Source organism: Pholcus phalangioides, unplaced genomic scaffold, assembly GCF_987345545.1.
Source record: "Pholcus phalangioides strain wild (caught in Gottingen) unplaced genomic scaffold, Ppha-v1.0 ptg000015l_1, whole genome shotgun sequence".
NCBI lineage: Eukaryota > Metazoa > Arthropoda > Arachnida > Araneae > Pholcidae > Pholcus > Pholcus phalangioides.
Window position 1 is genome coordinate 54,017,094 of NW_028301608.1, and position 19,026 is coordinate 54,036,119.

At 33.6% G+C, this 19,026-nt stretch overlaps 1 protein-coding gene and 1 non-coding gene across 2 annotated transcripts; both read left to right on the forward strand.

Annotated features, from left to right (window-relative positions):
- Positions 1-1,804: 1,804 nt before the first annotated feature.
- On the forward strand, positions 1,805-16,726 carry LOC149076240 (uncharacterized). The gene is made up of 6 exons (XM_089243812.1): positions 1,805-2,047; positions 6,354-6,455; positions 8,813-8,890; positions 9,142-9,225; positions 12,528-12,596; positions 14,781-16,726. The coding sequence occupies exons 2-6, from the start codon at positions 6,366-6,368 to the stop codon at positions 15,015-15,017; spliced, it is 558 nt and encodes a 185-aa protein (XP_089099938.1). The 5' UTR covers positions 1,805-2,047; positions 6,354-6,365; the 3' UTR covers positions 15,018-16,726.
- TRNAS-GGA (transfer RNA serine (anticodon GGA)) lies at positions 13,076-13,149 on the forward strand. The gene has a single exon. It is a non-coding gene; the product is annotated as a tRNA-Ser (tRNA).
- Positions 16,727-19,026: the final 2,300 nt, after the last annotated feature.

Below are 19,026 nucleotides of genomic sequence, written 5' to 3' on the forward strand. Positions count from 1 at the left end.
ATATCCTCTGAATTTTGCAGGCTTGACAATTTTTCTTTCAATCTTTCACAAACTAAGAACTCCAACCTATCACTATTAATTACCGGATGAGTTGAAGCGCAAGTATGCATATGAAACCCAAAAATCTGAGTACGCATGTATTGTTGTGCGGGAATTTCAGTGCTATCTCCTATTTATCAGAGTATGAGTGACGATTTGTTTAGATATAGGCATGATATTCGCAAATATTCAGTCTTTCAGCGTTAAATTAAATTTGTACGCTTAAGGCTCTTTCCTTCACAAAGTTAATTGGGGTATCTTAAGTGCCCTGAGGGCTCATGTTATTTTACGATTATCGAAACTGGGTTTTTTGTTGGCTCGAAGCCATCACAAAATTCACGGCATGGCATAATTATAGGATGCAGGGAATGGGCCCACTCGAGCACTGTCCGGGGGAGCATCAAGAGAAGAAGAGGCCTCACAAAATGAGATCTGGCTGAAATTTTCTAGAATTTGCCTGGTAGGGCCTCAGAAAAATCCCTTGACCCGGGGGGGGGGGGCCCATGGTGGTCTTTCAGAAGGCCCTGACAGGATGATCGACAGTCAAAACTAATACAGCATACAACATTTTCTCAGGAAATACAGTGAAACCTATCCGATAGGAAGGATATCAGACGATACTCTGTAGGGATACTCTTAAGACGGTCCTGGATTAGGGTTACCAGCTTCGAAAACTGAGAAAGTAGGACGCCTGCGTGCACACCCTTGGTGACGTCACTTTTCTGAATTTTCACAATAGATGGCACCACTACTACGACCAATAAAACCGGTCATAACAATAACTTTACCCAACTCTAAAACCACTAAGCTATAAGTAGGCTGACCATATTTCTTCGAGAGAAATACAGGACATTAGGATTCCAAATACGGGAAAATACGGTACATCGCCAATTATCGCCAAAAACGACGCCAAAACCAAACAAAGTTGCCAAATATTGCTGCAATTGCGGAAAAATCACAATGGCGGGAAATGATGAATTACTGCAAATTGCAGTGGATTAAAATGTATTCCACGAAAAAAACGTTCACCGAGGCAAATGGGGGAGATTAATATTCTCATATATAGTTGTAATTATCATAAAATAATTTATGAGTTGAAGAATAATGTCACTCTTTGACTTCAATAAAGAATAAAAATTCAAGTAGGCTTCGTGTAAAATACGGGAAAAACCGGAAAACTTTTGCCAAAAAGTCAGGACGATCAAAAAAACAGAAAATACCCGGACTGTCCCGGGAAATACGGGACGTATGGTCACCCTAACTATAAGTATCAGTGTCTAAAACAGAACCACTATGAAAAGCAGAAACAGAAAAAATTTCGACGGTTATTGGTGAATGCATGCGGAGAAAAAAACACAAAAACACTCGATATCAATGAAGAAATGTATGTTTCAAAGTAGGGGAAAAAATTTCCTCCCAGAAAAAATGAAAAATAATTCCGGAAACCTGAAGGCTATTTTTCCCAATGCGCTTGAAGAGGAGCTTCTCTACAAGCGCTTTGATTTTTCCGAAACGTAGGACAACGCTTGAAATTACACCAAAAAGGAGGGCGATTGGTAACCCTATGATATGAGATGGTGGTTGGTTCTACCATCTGCATTTTAAACTAACAACGAAATACGAGTCCAATATTCAGATTTTTTTTTTCATACAAATCAGGAAACCCTGCACTCCATGAACCAGAAATTATAACAGGACGTCTAGTCACGTGAGTTCTATCGGTCACGTTATCGTATAAATACGAATTGGTAGGTGGCGCAGCTATTCATTTCGAATGTGAAAATGAAGTGAAGTGCACCGCCGAATTTCGTCTGCTTTCCTTTGTTTTGGTTTGTTGCTCCATGCATTTAATTCTGTCCTGCCAGTGGAGCAGTAATATCAATATACTCGGGACTGTGCAATTAAATGGAGGAGGCAGAAGCATTTTTTTAGGCTAGGATTTAAGTAAAGTAAACGATTTATTAATGAACAGGCCTCGAAAGTTCACAGCGCAGATTAAATTGCATTGGTGAGTAAAAACACTCTAATAAACAATCATTATTCATAGGTTCCCAAATCGGAACGACTCAGGGGCCCCAAGACCATTATGTGATCTGTAAAATTACTGAATAGGGACCCGTGAAATGGCCTGGCCGCCACAGATCACGGCATATGAGCCGGGCATCGTCAAATTGGTTTGCTTAACTTTGAACTGTAACATTCATTTTTTTTTGTTAGTCTTTCTTCAATTATTTTATTGCTCAGGGCCCCCATAATCAAACAGGGATTCCCCCCCCCCCCCACACAAGTTTGTCTCAGGAGAAGGTAAGGGGGCACCCATGCACAAGTGATATTCAGAAACCCCCTATCTGGCTGAAATTACCAGAAAAATCATAGCAGCGGATCTTGTAACCACAGGGCTCTTCTATACATCTGAGGCCACCGGGACTTGCCCAGGTGGTCCCCATGTGCAGTTTCGGGACCCATACTGGGGAAGGGATAGCTTAGTGGGCTATAGCCAAGGGCAGCAAGTTTAGAGGGGGGTAAAAAGTTTGAGGAACAAGTGTCCATGAAAATTAGGATGGGAGAAAGGTTATGCAATTTGATAACCCACCATAAATCCATCTCTGCTTAGACAGCGAGGGCCTAGGTTGGTGAGCAACCAAAAGAATGACCTAGAGAATGTGTGTGACCTATAAAGTGTGTGAGAATGAGACTGCCACAAAGAGTGATCTAGAGCATGCGAATGGCCAAAAGAATGACCTAGAGAACTTGTGAGTGGTCAAAACAGTGACCTGGAGAGCATATGAGTAGTCAAAAGAGTGACCTAGAGAGCATGTGAGTGGCCAAAAGAGTACATAAGTATGTGACTGACTTAAAGACACAGGCATATTTACAGAGGTGAGACGAAGCAGGTTATAGCACCGGGTGATGAATTTGGGAAATAAGCTGAAAATTGAGAAAATTAGACTAGAATGGGAGAAAGACGGCAAAATTTGTATATTCCACAGGCAGCAAAACCATGATTTTGCATCTATCCATGCATTAAGATAACACTGTCACTAAATTATTGAAGATTCGTTAATTCACAATTACCATCAATTTTGAAATTGTTTTTTTCAACAACTAAAATAATTTCTTTTGTAGTTCTTAAATTTCTAATTAATTCTGAAATCACTTGTTTCATTGATTCTAAATTCTCATTAATTTCTGTTATGGTGTGCTCCTATATTTTAGCTTTGGTACTTTCAGTACTACCCATGGGTGGAGATACGGGAATCAAAGGTGAAGCTGACTGATCTAATGTATATGTGAATTGACATCATCATCATGCCCCTCAGACTTTCAAGTCTATCTCTACCTATGGTACTACTTCCCATTTTTTTATATTGGAGTCCAAGATGGCCCCTTAAAATGTTTGATTACTCAAGGTCTTTAAACTCATCACATAGCCCTGTTTGAACTGGGAATTAAGTTAAAGCTTAAAACCTGTTCTGAATGAATATGCTTTTATATAACCTTTCATTTATTCAGATACATGTGTATGGCTGTGCATAGTAAACATCCTTCCATGCACGAAAAAAAAGGAAGAATATATATATATGTGTATATGGTATCACTGGTGTACAGAGCAGAATCTTGCTCCATTGCCTCAACATGCAAAGAAACAGTGGAACTGCACAGGTTGAAAACAAAAAAAGGAAGGGGAAAACTATATATATAACCAAGATTGTACACTGCTTTCATGCAATGTTTATGGTGTAGCACCTTCTGATTGTTAACTACGGATTTGATCTTAGTAAAGAATCAAGAGGGAATTTTGTTATCACATTCTTAACTAAGAATTGTTTTTCTTCCATAGTTAAGAATCATGTGACCATGCTTCTTAGCTCCATTCTTAGTAGATAATTTTTTTATGTTATGTATTTATGATCATATTTTAAAAAATTAAAAAAAGTATTTAACAGATGCATTTTTATTACTGAATAAGGAATTTGTTCAATTTTTTAAGTTATCAAAAGGTTGTGTGGAAGAGTGGAAAATGGTGTTGTAGTCTATATACAACACATATATGTTGGTAATAGTGATAAAATATCAGATCATGTTGATAAAGTTTGATAAATTTTGAATAAATAAATTCTAAAATTTTCAATCCACAAATATCATGATTGATTGATGGATCCCAAATATTTCAAATTTTTTATAATATGGGAACTTGTACATTAGACAATTTTTCTAAGTTTAAAAAGTGAGAAAAAATTGAATTTTGCACACAAAATATGTGAAAAGAAGCTCTAATCGGCTAAAATGTAACTGCACATGAATATAAAAATCATTATTAACCTGCTGCTGTGTTTGTTTTTTCCTACACATTTCAATGTATGTAAAAAAAGCCAACATTACAGAAGCAATGTCAATTCTTACTATTGCTGTGGTGTATTATCTGATCACAATTATTTATTTGATCTCAAATCAGCTATGTGATGCATGTTCAGTACCATGCGCATTTTGCCATGAAAACTGATTTAAGTAAACAAGATGCATATTACAAAAATTATTGTTAGTCTTGTAATGTTATCTTTACTTACATATATAATATAAACATAACGATGACTCATTTATCACATTAACCATAGATTGACGGTTATGCATAATGACATATAAATGTGATAGATTCACATATGTTAGCAAAATTTATCAAACGTACCGAAATAGCTGATGATTATTCATAATAACAGCAGCTCTTTAGCACTTTCATCATAACATATATATAGCATATCCACTCTTTGTGGAAGGGGGGTGGGCAGTATGCTCCATCTCTATGGATGTGGGAAGAATCTTTGATTCAAATCATAAAATAATTAAGTATCAATATGTTTCGGTTTTTTACTGCAATTAGCTCAAAAATCATTATGTATTTATCATTTCTTCGCAACCATGTTCACATTTCTTTAAATGAACTAAAAAATTTTTTCAGGCTAGCATCATTTTAAAATTTCTTTTCCTCTTTCCCCATCTTGTTAACAACATGTTGTTCATTTTTAGCTGGATGCTAATGAGTCAGGGGCAAAGTTCCCCAAAAGGGAAATTTTTTGTCCTGTCCATTGTCACGTTACCTTAACAATCGTCTTTAACAATCACATCATGGTTGCATTTGGAGCTTGATTCTTGAGGCACTTCTTATGAATCGATTCTTACGTATGGATGATTGGTTATTAAGAATCAGAAGGTGGTATACCCCCAGGATTCAAATTCTGAACCTGTCAAACTAAAATGTATATAATTGTTTCATTTATTGAATAAATAAAAGATTCTCTCTGACATGACCCAGCCTCCCAGGAGGTGAAGAGAGGAAGTTGTCTTGCACAACAGCTCTGGGCATGAGCGATCATCAATCAGTCAATCAATCTGTCAAACTAAAGACTTAACAGAGAGGTCTGGGCAACCAGCTCATCCCAGAAATATTAGAAAATGGCTGACATATATAAAACTAAATACTAAGCTTACAATAGTGGGTCCCCTCTTATAATATTCCTTAGAATGCTTTCCTGCTTATTGTGACTTATATTCATGGTCCCATCTTTCACTAATACTCAGAGATTCGACATTTAATGTGTTTTCCTGCTTATAACACTTTCATGATGGTTTTTCGAAAAGAATTATAAATAGGATCCACTGCACATGCCACCCCTCCCCTGAAATAAATTTTCTGCTATGGAGAGATTTGACAAATTTCAAGAGTCATGGGTGACTAAAAAAATTATTATTAGCACAAAAAGTTTTATACACGTTATTACTAGCTTGTACAAAAGCGATATGCTTGGCCCTTAAAATATGTGGTTGGTTCTAAAGATGATACTCTTCCCTATTTGTACAAAAGTAAATAGGGGAATATATATATAATAATATAACAATTGGTTGTTACCAAGTGCAAGTTGTTTCAAGTTCCGCAGAGGAATATGGACGAGGTGCATGTCTGGTTTAGTAGTAGTAGTAGACAGTTGTTAAAACCTTTGTATTTGGTTGGTGCCTTGAATTATTTGATTTGTAATGTCTAGGCTACGGCCCAGTGTCAAATCAAATATGTATGCTCTAACCACACGGCTGCCTGATGAAGCAAACTATAATAATATTATTAGCCAGCATAGGCCTATTGATTCCAGCTGTTACTTTAATTAGAAAAAAAATAGAAATTCAGATTTGCATATTTGATTGTACATATTTTCAATTAAAATATCACAATTGTTGAAACGTAATGATTGAGTTTTTTACAGTTTTTTATTTCAAAGTATTTAAAAATTATTTGACTGGTTGACAGAATTTTTTTTCTTTAGCAATCTAGTGCAATGAATGACAGAAAGCGCAAGCCAGTTTGCTACCAAATACGGAATGGATCTCCTTCAAAAAAGACATGGAGTGATTATTTTAATGACATTGTAAGTTATTTTAATGACATTGTGTGTTTTTAACAGAGATGATTTTTCATGTAGTTTCCAAGCTTTTCCATTCTTTATTATTCCCAGGAAGAGTTTGGGGGGGGGGGTGGGAATGTCACTGCATTGTTAAAAAGTTGAAGCTTTATCTTTTTTGCCTACTTATAAATCTGCAATAATCTCAATAAAGATAAAGATAGAGTTTCAGTGTGCTGTATTACTTCAACCTAACTTAGTGTATGAATATTGGAATAATACAACTTGTAGACATAAAAATGCATAATCGTATTAGTAAATATACATATGTTGATAAATATATACAAAAAAGAAAGTTTATATGACTAAATATGTTCAGAAAAAAAATCATTTATCTCATAAATATTATGGTGATTTGAACAAGTTGAATCCAAGAACTTTTTTGGACTGTATTTCCTTTGCATGCTAAACTACTTTAATCAGCATAGAAAACACAGTAGGCGACCGGTATCACTCTAATTGATTTTTGTACTAATAGTATTTTCAATGAAAAAAATTAATTACCTATTTATTTTTTTATAAGTAACTTCGAAGTGTGAATTAAGTTTCCAAATGTAGTCCACTTTGCAAAAATTGAAAACTGTTAATGATCATAATTAAATCACATTAATTTGGTGAAGTAATGTTCTGTAGGGTTTTGTTTATCACTAGTGTCACAAACTCAAAAGCTCTGATGGTGTACAGAGTAACTCAGGGTTTAAAAATGTATCTGCTACTTATTTGAGTTTTTTTTGGTCTTTGCAGCAAAGTTAATATTCCTCTGAAACTTAGGTATTTGCTTATTTTATTCAAGCTTTTAACAAATTGAGTTTTGCAATTCTTGAATATATTTCTGTGTAATGTAGGCCTAATAATAGGCTAAAACACTTTTATACTGCATCTTTTATCTCAGAGAAAAATGGGAATGTTTTATTTGGGCAAACATCATAATTGTAATAAAAGTTACACACATAAGGTATTTATATTTTTCACTGATGAGTGTAGCTGCAGTTTTAAAGAAAATTATTAGGAAACATTCTGTAATATCAGTAACATTCATGAAAAAGATATGGGGAAAATAAGGTCAACCTGTTGGAGTGAAGTTGAAAAAACACTAGAAATACAGTCGCTGATTGATTTTACAAATCTCTAACATGCTCTTTTTTTACAAACCATTCCTCTGTCCTGAACAGCATGCCATAGAGTTAATGTTAAGATCCTCTCTATTTTACAAACTCATTTTTCTTGAGCTATTTTTTTTTCTGTTATTTTATTCTTTCATCGGCCTCCGAGTTCATTATAATCAAAAGTAAGCTTCAATTCAGGCTTTCTATAAGGTAAGAGAGTTCACCAATTCGGCATCACTAACATACAGGTGTTTTGCAAACCATGTGCCAGGAACAAGGGTTAGATTTTTGGCAGAGGATCAGGAATTGAAGATGCGTTGACAAAACGTAATTCACTCTTTGTGCATTATGACTGGTTGAACTGATGGTTTGAGAGATGGTGTAACACATTAGCTCACAGGGGTTCTCAACCTTTTCTCCACAGAGTTCTAAGGGCTCCATGGCTGCTTCTGGAAAATAATATAAATTGGTAAATTTGATGAATACATTTTTAAAATACTGACCCATGGGACTTAACCATAGACATAAGACTTAAAATGGCTTTGTGAATAAAAAATGTTTGAGAACTGCTTCATTAGCTTGTTGATTAGGCTATTTCTGAGTCTATCAATTTCTACTTCAGCTCTAACTACTTTGTCTAATTTCCTCTTCACAATGTCAACAAAATGCAAAAGATTGCACTTGAGTTTGGATGAAAAAGGAAAAATTTTGAAAGAAATTTTTTTTTAATGAGCAAACTCTTGCAATGATAGGAATTGCCAAAAGTATGTGATTCTAGTAACTACATAGAGTTCTCTAACCAAAGATCAGCAAAAGATTGTTTCTGCAGCAAGTGGATCAATCATAGCATTCCACCATCCCAGAAATATTTCAAAGAAGCAAAGTTCATGCAAAATTTTATCCTACATCCATTTCATGGAATCCAATTTTGCATTGAAGGAAAAAAATAATTATTTTTTGGAAAATCATCAATAAATGTGTAAAACTAATTCATTTTTTATTTCCTGCACTTTTTTCCATTGTCTCTCCAATTTATGAACTCTCAATTTTACAAACTAATTGTCACTACTGTTTCGTAAAAATGAGTGTCAACTATATTTCATTTAATTGTTTGATGTATTTTTGTCTGTCATTTATGAATACAATGTCTCATTACACTTGAAATTTATAATCAGGTAAAATAGATAATCTCTAAGTTTATGTGCAACTCAATTTCAGGCTCAAGAGTATCAAGGTGGTAACTGCACCTGTGCACGATGTGTTACAGAAGCACTGAAAAAATCTGAAGACAGAGAGGTAAAAAATATTTTGGTCCTTTTTTCTCTAAAAAATCATTTATCAAAACATGTACAATTTATTCAAAATATGTAATTTCTCAAATCGGTCCAGAATCTGACTTTCAAAAGAGATAAGGTAGATCTATCAGTGATGCCTATTGTTTTTTTCCCCATACACAAGAATGTTGTGGGATCTTGTAACTACAGAATTCTCTCGTAGAAGCAAAAAGAAAATAGTGTTTTTTTCCTATTTCTTTTTTATTGTAACAGAAAGTGAGAGCTCATATGAACAGCAATACCAGTGAAGATTTGCCTGAAGGTAGCTTGAGTGTGTATAGTTTTGGAAAGGATGATGTGAGTAGAAAATTTGATGTATGAGTTACTTTTAGTCAGAGCAAATATGCTATTATTTTTTAATATTTTATTGATTTCTAAGTTTTTATTTTTAATATTTTATTAATTTCTAAGTTTTTGATAACTACATTACTTCATCTAACAAAGTTTAAAATTTAATTTAAAAATATTTGAAGGAAAAATGGAACTCTTACTTTTTTTATTTTGTGAATGCACATATGAAATCATGGGGATTTATTCCAATCTGTTTTATTAAAATATGGTTTAAAAAAAACATTGAGAGCAAAACAAAGCACAGACGCATTGCTTTGAATAATTATTTTTTTAAATTTTGCTACAAAATAAAAGAATCTTGAATGCATGACAAAACTATAACCATGTTCCAAATTAAAAAACAAAAAAACAGTTTGTCAATATAGGTGTCAGGAGAATGCCTCTATTGCTTCCTCTGTTATCACACTGTTATTACATTTCACTTTTTTGCAAAATAGTCCGCTTTTTTTTGTACTTGATTTTATTCTGGCTTGAATGGAACATGGAATGTACGGATTCCTGCTTCTGATAATTCTTCGTTTCTAATTTTCAGAATTCTCTTGATTCCCAGTTTTTGTAAATGAGATTCTCATCTGAGAATAATGAGAGCAATAAATTCTCTGGGTGGGTGTAGAAGTTTTTTCTCTCATCGTACCCGAACATGATCTAATCCATAGGATCCCATGTTATACCCGTAGCTTCTACCGCCCACATTGGGAATCACTGATCTAGATGGTTCACAAGATGCCTTACAGGTAACTCATTAAAGTGAAAAAGACAAATACTCTATTGCAAACAAGGATGTCCTATTTCTTTCCCTAATAATTTGATAACACCATTTTCATAACCAGTATTGGTAACAGTCCCATTGCATCCGATTACCATAAATTCCTTCGTATCAAAATCTTGCTTCAAAAAGTCTAGGATTGATGACTTTATATCCCTTGCTCTACTGCTTCTTGGAGTTGTGTGACCGAAATAAATTGACCCGGGTTCATGCAATATAAATAAAGTTCTTCAGATATGGTTCTTCTATGGAAAGAATCACCTTCTTTGACATTAACTAAGGTTTTTTTCTTTTCAACCATCAAAATATATTCCTCGCACATTTTGTCCTAGGAATTTTATCTTGCAAAAGAACTCCCTGTGATGCTCTTTCACGCCTAATTTTCATCCGGTCTATTGTCATATTTGGGGCTTCTCTTTCGTCAATAACCCAACATCTTCCAGCACAGCATTCCCAATAATTGCAGCTGATCGATCAGACGCACCAGTTCTATCACAAGCAAGAGCAACATTTGGTAATTTAGTTCCCGTCTGAGAGGATGATGGTAGAACTTCAAAAGAAAATGAAGTACTTGCTTCGGCACCGATTGATGGACCAGCTTCAATACTGGTAGATGGAAATGCCAACTTCAATGGCAAACTGTGTTTTGGCTCATATAGATCACTTTCCTCAGAATCTCTTTTGAGTTGGATATTCATGCAATAACATTGATTTCAACTTTTTATTTACATCTTCTGAAGCATGAAAATTAATGTCTCTATATTGTCTTTTGATATTCAAACTGCATAAATTCATGCAGTTTAGGATGTTTTACAATTAATTATGGGCTTGTAAAATGTAGATCGAAAAAATTACACCGCTTCAATTAAGCATTTTTGGAAACTGAAACAGGCAGATGGATAACTTGAAGTTCAGGGGAAGGGGGGGGGGAATCAAAATACTTAGCGCCGCTTAAAAAAGGGGAGGGGGAAATTCATTTCTACGTTTCTTTAAATCTAGATTTGTTTCTTTCATGAGTCGCGCAGGAAGTCGTCATATTGGTAAACTTATACATGGTTTGTATGTCCCTTAAAGAAGGAAGGGGGAAATCATGTGATCCAAAAAGCCTCATTGAAGAAAACCTGGGCAATGCAAGGTATTATAGCTAGTATAGTTATAATTTTTTTTTACTGTCTCAATAACATGTCAAATGTTATTGAGACAGTTAATGACTATGCATAACTCTTACATCATAAATATGTTAGGGCTATGCATATACAGATATACACAAACAACATATTCAGGCATGCACAAATTCTAAAATTCAGAGAAATGTTCAGGGTGAAGGGTGCCCAAAATATATTTTATGTATAAAATTCAGCATATATAATATATATATATCAAATTATAAAGATGTCAAAACATGTGTAGTGTAATTTTAAAATCTTACTATAATGGAAAAATTATGCAGAATTAAATTTGATGTTTCTGATGCATGTTTTACTTTGATTTAATTTCAAAAAAAGTAAAAAAAAAATCTGAGCTTCTAATGACGGTGCTTCAAGTTGGAAATTAATTTTTTTAAATGTTGATGTTCACATTTATGAGGAAAAAAAGTTGAAAATTTGCAATCTTGACATTGCAAATGTTCAATTAATAATAGATTATAAGTATTTGAAAATCGCATCATCAAAAGAGATCATCTTTATAGGTTTTATATATAAGTTTAAGTATTACTTATATATATGAGATTAGTGCTTATATTTGTACTGACTATATAAAAACCTTAGGATACATGAATCTTGTGTTTAGATTTTGATGCTTATATAAATACAGTTAAACCTAGCTACAGCGATAAATACCTCTACAAAAATATTTTTTCTTGGTCCATGGAGTAGAGTATCGTTATATTGAAAGTTCACTGTATGTACATGTCATTTGTTTTTAGGTTCAATTTGAAAGAAGAAAAAACATGCTTCACATCCAGTTTATAATGTGTTTTATTTTTCATAGTGATTGCCTTCATTAACTGAAATATTTTTCGGATTTCAGCTGTAATCTGCCTTAATATTATATGGGGATATTTGGTTATATCAAGTATTGTAACTTATAACTGCTGTATCAAGACTTAACATTATTAATGTATCAAGACTTAACATTATTAATGTATCAAGACTTAACATTATTAATGTATCAAGACTTAACATTATTAATGTATCAAGACTTAACATTATTAATGTATCAAGACTTAACATTATTAATGTATCAAGACTTAACATTATTAATGTATCAAGACTTAACATTATTAATGTATCAAGACTTAACATTATTAATGTATCAAGACTTAACATTATTAATGTATCAAGACTTAACATTATTAATGTATCAAGACTTAACATTAACATATTCTTAACATAAATGAAAATCATATCGCCTTTATGCTTCATTTGTATATTGTTAATTAATTGACTGATAGTAGCTGTGATATTTCTTTTTTTGGTAGGATCCAGCTGTATGCACATGTATATTCTGCAGTACTTATTCTTATACGATAGCATCATGTGAAGAAGTGGTAAGTTTTGACTTAGTTTCAATCATGTGATACCTTTCATGGGTGCTTTTATACAGAAGGTTCAGACTTCTATTCTTTTCTGATAAAAAAATAATGCAGTTTGTTCTATCATTATATACAGCAATACTTCAGTCTTCAAATGTTTCGGCTGATAAATATTTTTTTTTGTGTTTTGAACTGGGCTAGTAAATATGTATTTGGCTAATTTGAATGTTTTAGTTGACACGCGTGCTAACATAGAGCAATTGTGTTGTGAGCTACATTTTTGTGCCGAACATCAATAGAATTATACAAGGATGACGTCACTCTCCGCTACCATACGAAGGTTTTTTAACAACTGGCTGTTGCGAAGATATATTTTGGAAAGAGAGAAAATTCAACTGCCCCTGCGGGGAATCGAACCCACGTCCTTTCACTTTCTGAGTGTACTTTCACACTCGAGTGTACACGAGCTCCAAGGAAAGATTGAGAGATTCTGTGCCTCTGTAGTCTAGTGGTCTAGGGCGTTCACCCGGAAAGTGAAAGGACGTGGGTTCGATTCCCCGCAGGGGCAGTTGAATTTTCTCTCTTTCCAAAATATATCTTCGCAACAGCCAGTTGTTAAAAAATCTTCGTATCAATAGAATTACTTTCACTGGAGCAAAATGAATTTGTCTTCCTCGAAATCACTCTCCAGACACCTTGTTTCTCTTCAAGTAAACTTTTGAGCCCTTTCATATGAAACGTATACATGCTAAGAGGATAAGCTATACAAGGATAAACCATTAGAGAATGAATTAATGCATGAACCATTACAAGCTTGTTGAAGTAGTGTTGCAATCATATTGTGATTCTGTTTATTATCTGTGAAACAGATCAAGCATGTTAATGCCTCTGTCAATGACATCACAGTGTATTATAATTCCAAGAATAGCCCAGACTTTTTAATGTGTTCAGGGTAACTATAAAAATCATATTGAATGGTTCAGAAATTCCAGGAGCTTATCCTTTTCAGCTGCATGCATGAGACAAAGAAATGAACTCTGACTGCATCATATAGCATGTTACCACACACAAAATCTATTTTACACTATGATCCACAAACCCAAGTAGGTGGTGTACATGGTGTAAAATAAAAATATTTTCAGTTTATCCACCTTCCTTCAAATTTTCCTACATTCAGTTATGAAGTTGTAAGAAGCTCCGTCTTCTGAAACCTTTTTTATTTTTTTTCATATCTTAGTGTTTTATTAATCTGATCTTTAAACTCTAGGCTGTATCCAGTGACGTCTTAATGCATGGGTCTGACCGGGTACAGCCTGGGGGTCTCAAGAAAAGAGGAGCCTTACAAAAATTCAAATTTATTGCTCTGGTCATAAAACCAAAGGTGTCACAAAAATAAGTTATGATTGAAATTTTTGAAGAGTATGCATGTAAATTTGCCTTGTGGGCCCCAGAGAAATCACTTGGCCCGAGGGCTCATGGTGCTCTTAAGACAGCCCTGATCATATCTAAAATTAATCAAATAATTTCCCGCAGAAGCTTTCTAAAAATCCTGTATTCAGTTAACCAACGTGATTCTGGGCTGAATTATTTTTGTTGCCCAAGTTATCACTGTACTCGGAGCAGTGGTGCAGAAATGGATATGTGTCATTTGTATGATTATACCTTGGTGGTATACACTAGTGATGTTCAAATTACGACCCGCTTGGATATTCTGTGTACCGCACAGATTTCAAAATAATAGTATAGAAATTTTCAATTTTAATTGAAAGAGTGCTTATGATTGTGGCAATCAGTCATTGAAAACGAACTCGACAGTTGTTAAGGATAAACCATTGTCCCTCATTTGCAATGAAACCGTGGCAGTCTTCAAAGTATACAACACATTCCAGCCATTCATTTCCAAACATAAAAATACCAATTATAAATCAATGTTCGAATATATAAAAGTATACCTATCACTGGTATACACAATTCCTTATAAGAATCGGGGTGGGAGAATTTCCTAATTTTTGCAAAATAGTTATATCCACTGTTCAGTAAAGATTTGAGAAGTGTTTTTAATGGTCATTGGTGTGCAGTAATCTTTTAATTTACTTCATTATTTTACTTTATATAAATCATTAAGATGATGTAATGCCTGCATATAGTAGCAAATTGTTCAAACATACACATTTGGATATGCTTTTCTCTTTGCTACAGCTCAAAGATAAGGTGACAATGTTAGGGAAAGAGAATATTCCCAGCTGCAAAGCTAAGATGTTACATCCAGAGAGAAAGTTCTTTCGTTATGCATCTTTACGCGAAAAGAGGTTGGCTAGGGCCAAAAATGAGCCAGGTTATGGTGCTGAATATTCTATCAGAAGTTATTCAGAAGATGACATAGGTGACACACACAACGAGAAACAGCAAGAAACTCATGAATGGTCCATAAACTAGAATATATTCCTCTCTTTTTTCACAAATCTTGATAAGAGATTAACAGCAGATAATAATTTTTTAAATACACAAGTCATATTTTTAATACGTTTTAGAGAATGGATTAATACATCCACCATAACAAGCTTGTTGGAGTAGTGTAAATATCATATTGTGATTCTGTTTATTATCTGTGAAACAGATTAAGTATGCTGATACCCCTGTCAATGACACATCCCTCTGTATTATAATTCAAGCATAAGGTAAAAAAAATCGATTTGCAGTTATGTTCGCAAAGCCATGTTGGAAATTGAATTAGATGTTGTATCTGACTACTGAGTTCTCATTTTGTAAATAATTATATTGCTTATGGATGATGAATGATGGTTGTCTGGCAATTTAATACGACTCACTCCTGTGTCTCTATAGATGACATGAAATCTCCTTCAATATTATGTTTAATTCATCAGTGTTTCAGACTAAGCAATTTATTTTTTTTACCCAACAATATTAGTAAAAAACTAACTTGCAAAACTTTGATGCAAGTTATTAGATATTATGACCATCATTCTTAACAGTAGCAAAGTGTCCATGTATACCTATGCATTAAATATGCCTAATACAGTGTTGGTAGTATTTCACTCAAATGGCCAATTTTCACTTAGTGAAATGGTGTATTTATAAATTTTCAGGTTTTTCTATTTAAAACATAGATTTTGCATAATTGCAAATCATTTTGTTTTATTTCCAGTTTTCTTTTTAAAAACAAATATTCATTCATATAAATAAATGTTATACAGCTTGTCAACAATTTTTATTTTTGCTAATTATGATTTATGACTTAAGATATTTTAGAATATGATCTTGTAGCACAAGTATAGTCATTATATGTGCATAATTAACTCCCATAAATGGTTCAAGTGATTAGCTGGTTTGTTTGTGACGATTGCCCATTAAAAAATACTTAAGTCATATTTTCTCAATGTTATGTGTATTCCGGTCTGTGCAACTAATTATTTCATGTTGTGGTGATTCCATTCTCATGTCTTATTTATTTTTTGTAATTCCTACTTAGTGTCCTTTTTAACTTTTCATTTTTCTCATTGAATATTTCAAATCGCCCACTATTGAAGTTGATAAAATTACATAAAATCATTCATTCAATTCTGTGCTCAGATGGCAAAATGTTACAAGTCACTTTCCCCAAAAAATTGAGTTGTTCATATCCAAAAGTCACGTACATTAAACTTTTGGAAGGTGAAAAAATTCATTTTTAACTTTCAGTTTATGAGGAAACGGGCAAATTCTAATGAGTTAAAATGCTACAGCATCACATGTTACAAAATATTTACATATTTGGCATCGTGAAATTTAAAAAAAGTGACTTCTAACATTTTGCCATATGAGCACAGAATTTATATATATCTGAAAGAGTGTGAAAAAATAGTCATTGGGAAAATAAGCTTCATCAAAAGTAAAATTAATTAATCAAATTTCCATACGTGGGACAATTTTGAAATTTGCACTGAAAAATTATCAGCTTAATGAAATATTAAAATTTAAAAAAAAATTATACCCACACATTCTGAAGGGTGTCTGGCTCTTTGTACTGATAATTTTAACATTTTTGCTGTATATTTACATATAGTACCTAAAAAAAAATGGTGTTTGTCCCAAGTTAGGCATGGCTACTGTAACTTGGGACAGTATAGTTTTTGTACTGCTTGTGGTGGTTGAGTGGTCATAGTGGCTAACTCGCATCACGAGGTCCTGGGTTAGAACCCCATCGGTGCCACAGTGGTGGTCGGCTGGGCAAAAAGTCTGAAGGAAAATAACCGAAATAAAAAACTGTTTGCAAGATTAGCATCACAGCCGCTGTCCTGGCAAAGTGGTCATAGTGACGGACTCACGTCGTGAGGTTCCGTCGCCACTGTGGTGGTTGACTGAAGTTGGTTTTCTGTGATTCCGAACTTCAAGGCGCGAATGCGAGCCGATCTCTCCATTAAAGTCTCGCCACAGAAAGCAAATATTCAATCATTACACTTCTCTTTTGAAATATAGATGACAACACTGAAAACTCAGTCACAACACTAGATACGCACTCAGACTGTTAGGTACACACACTTACACTTCTGGCACAACTCACTAGGTAGTAAATTACCCAAGGAGATAGACTTGAGTTGTGTTCGGTTTGAATGAAAGAGAGTATAGTTTTTGTGTGTTGTCTCATGTTTACATGCCTTAGTTTTAACTTAGAATAGGTTAAATATTTAAAAAAAAAATCCTAAGAGACAATACCGGACTAAAAACAGTTCATAAATCATTTATTCATCAAAAGTAACAGCACAACCTTTATGACAAAATCACAAAGTAAGTTCGCTGGTAAAAAAGTGTCACACATCACAGCACACGTTTGAAAAAGGAATGATTGAACTTAGGAAATAGTAAATTTAAAAAAATTATAAAAACTTGAGAAACGTTAATGTGTGTAGCAACTTTGGCTGACATGAACAGACAAAGAACCAAACATTGAAATGTTTGAGAAGCTAGAGGACAAAAAGTGTAGCGATCTCAGCAGACCCTAAGAGGTTACAGTTATCTCATTTATTGAAACTTCATCAATGTCATCAACATCATGAAATGGGAATACATCTGGTTTCACCCATGTAAGTTCTCATATCATAAAATGGATTGTGAAAAGCCGCTCCCCTGAAGTAGCAAAAAAAAAACAGTTGTTTACAATGAGGAATTAGATTATACATAATGTACCACATGTATACATTTGAAACAACAATGACAATACATTTTTTAACTTGGGATAACAGTGCCTAAAAAGGGACAGTGTCCCAAGTTTTGACAAACTTGATTTTTTCCTGCTCAAGCTGAACTGAACTGAATGGCGATAAAAAAGATTGAAATGGCATTCATAGAATAAGGATGTCTTCATAGGTAAGGTCGTCATACGGAAGACCTTACCTAAAGCTGCCTTAAATCTGAGAAACCCCATGTTTATACACAACTGTGATGCAAATCTTAGTAGTTCACTAAAAAAATTTAGATTTTTTAGGAAAACACTAGAAATTTTTTTTCAACAAAACGTGTTCTACACTACTAAAACTATTGTGAAACGTTAACACAACGTGATGACATGCTTTAAACGTAACCTGCAACAACTGTCAGGACTATCAATTTAGTAAAATGGAAGATACCAAAAGGCTGCTGTTCCAGGTGTGGTCACTTGACTGTATAGGAGGTTTACTTTATATATTTTTATTAAGATTGAAAAAGCAATGATGAATTCTTTTATAGCTGAAACAAATAAAACAATTTTTAATTATCAGCTCAAGCAATGAAATGATATTTATGGTTTCTTAGCTCTCTATAATCCAGACGTCACGTAAGTAATTATGGATCCAATTTTGTGTGTTTATTTCCTAAGTTTTCAAATTGGAAGCCGTAATGTTGAGCATTCTGATTTATATTTTTCCTTTAAAAGAAAATTAAGAAAGTAATATATTTATATTTTTATATGCATATAATTATAGATAATTAAATTTTAAACCATAAATTCTAAATTGCATAACGTTACCAGTAAAAAAATCTTTTTCATATTCTTTAAACATATTTTGTATAGGCATTGCGCTGATCCAAAAAAAAACTTGAAAAAAATATTTTTCTCTGAAGAGTAAACAGCAGATTTTCTGATTTCATATTCTTTGTACAACATTCCTACTAGTTTTTCGTGTTCTAGCTTTATCAAAAGTTCAACTTTCTCACATACACTTGAAGCGTTATGTTTATGTTTGGAACTTTTACCTGCTACATTACTTGACAGTTTTGGCATGTTTGGAAAATCACTTAATCACAGAAAATAGTAGAGCACTGGACAATTTCTAAAACACTAAAATGTACTGTACTGCATGGAAAAATAAAATGAAAAAGTTTTTACCAAAGCTGATATTTCTAACTAATCATTCTTTGGGACTTGTATTTGTCAACCATTGTTTCCACTTTCCCAGCCCTTGAACCA

Excerpts from the sequence above, each read along its gene's own strand:
- LOC149076240 (XM_089243812.1), top strand. The coding sequence starts at position 6,366 with ATGAATGACAGAAAGCGCAAGCCAGTTTGCTACCAAATACGGAATGGA. Across the intron at positions 6,456-8,812 it reads GTGATTATTTTAATGACATT|GCTCAAGAGTATCAAGGTGG; the intron begins GTAAGTTATTTT and ends ACTCAATTTCAG. Across the intron at positions 8,891-9,141 it reads AAAAATCTGAAGACAGAGAG|AAAGTGAGAGCTCATATGAA; the intron begins GTAAAAAATATT and ends TTATTGTAACAG.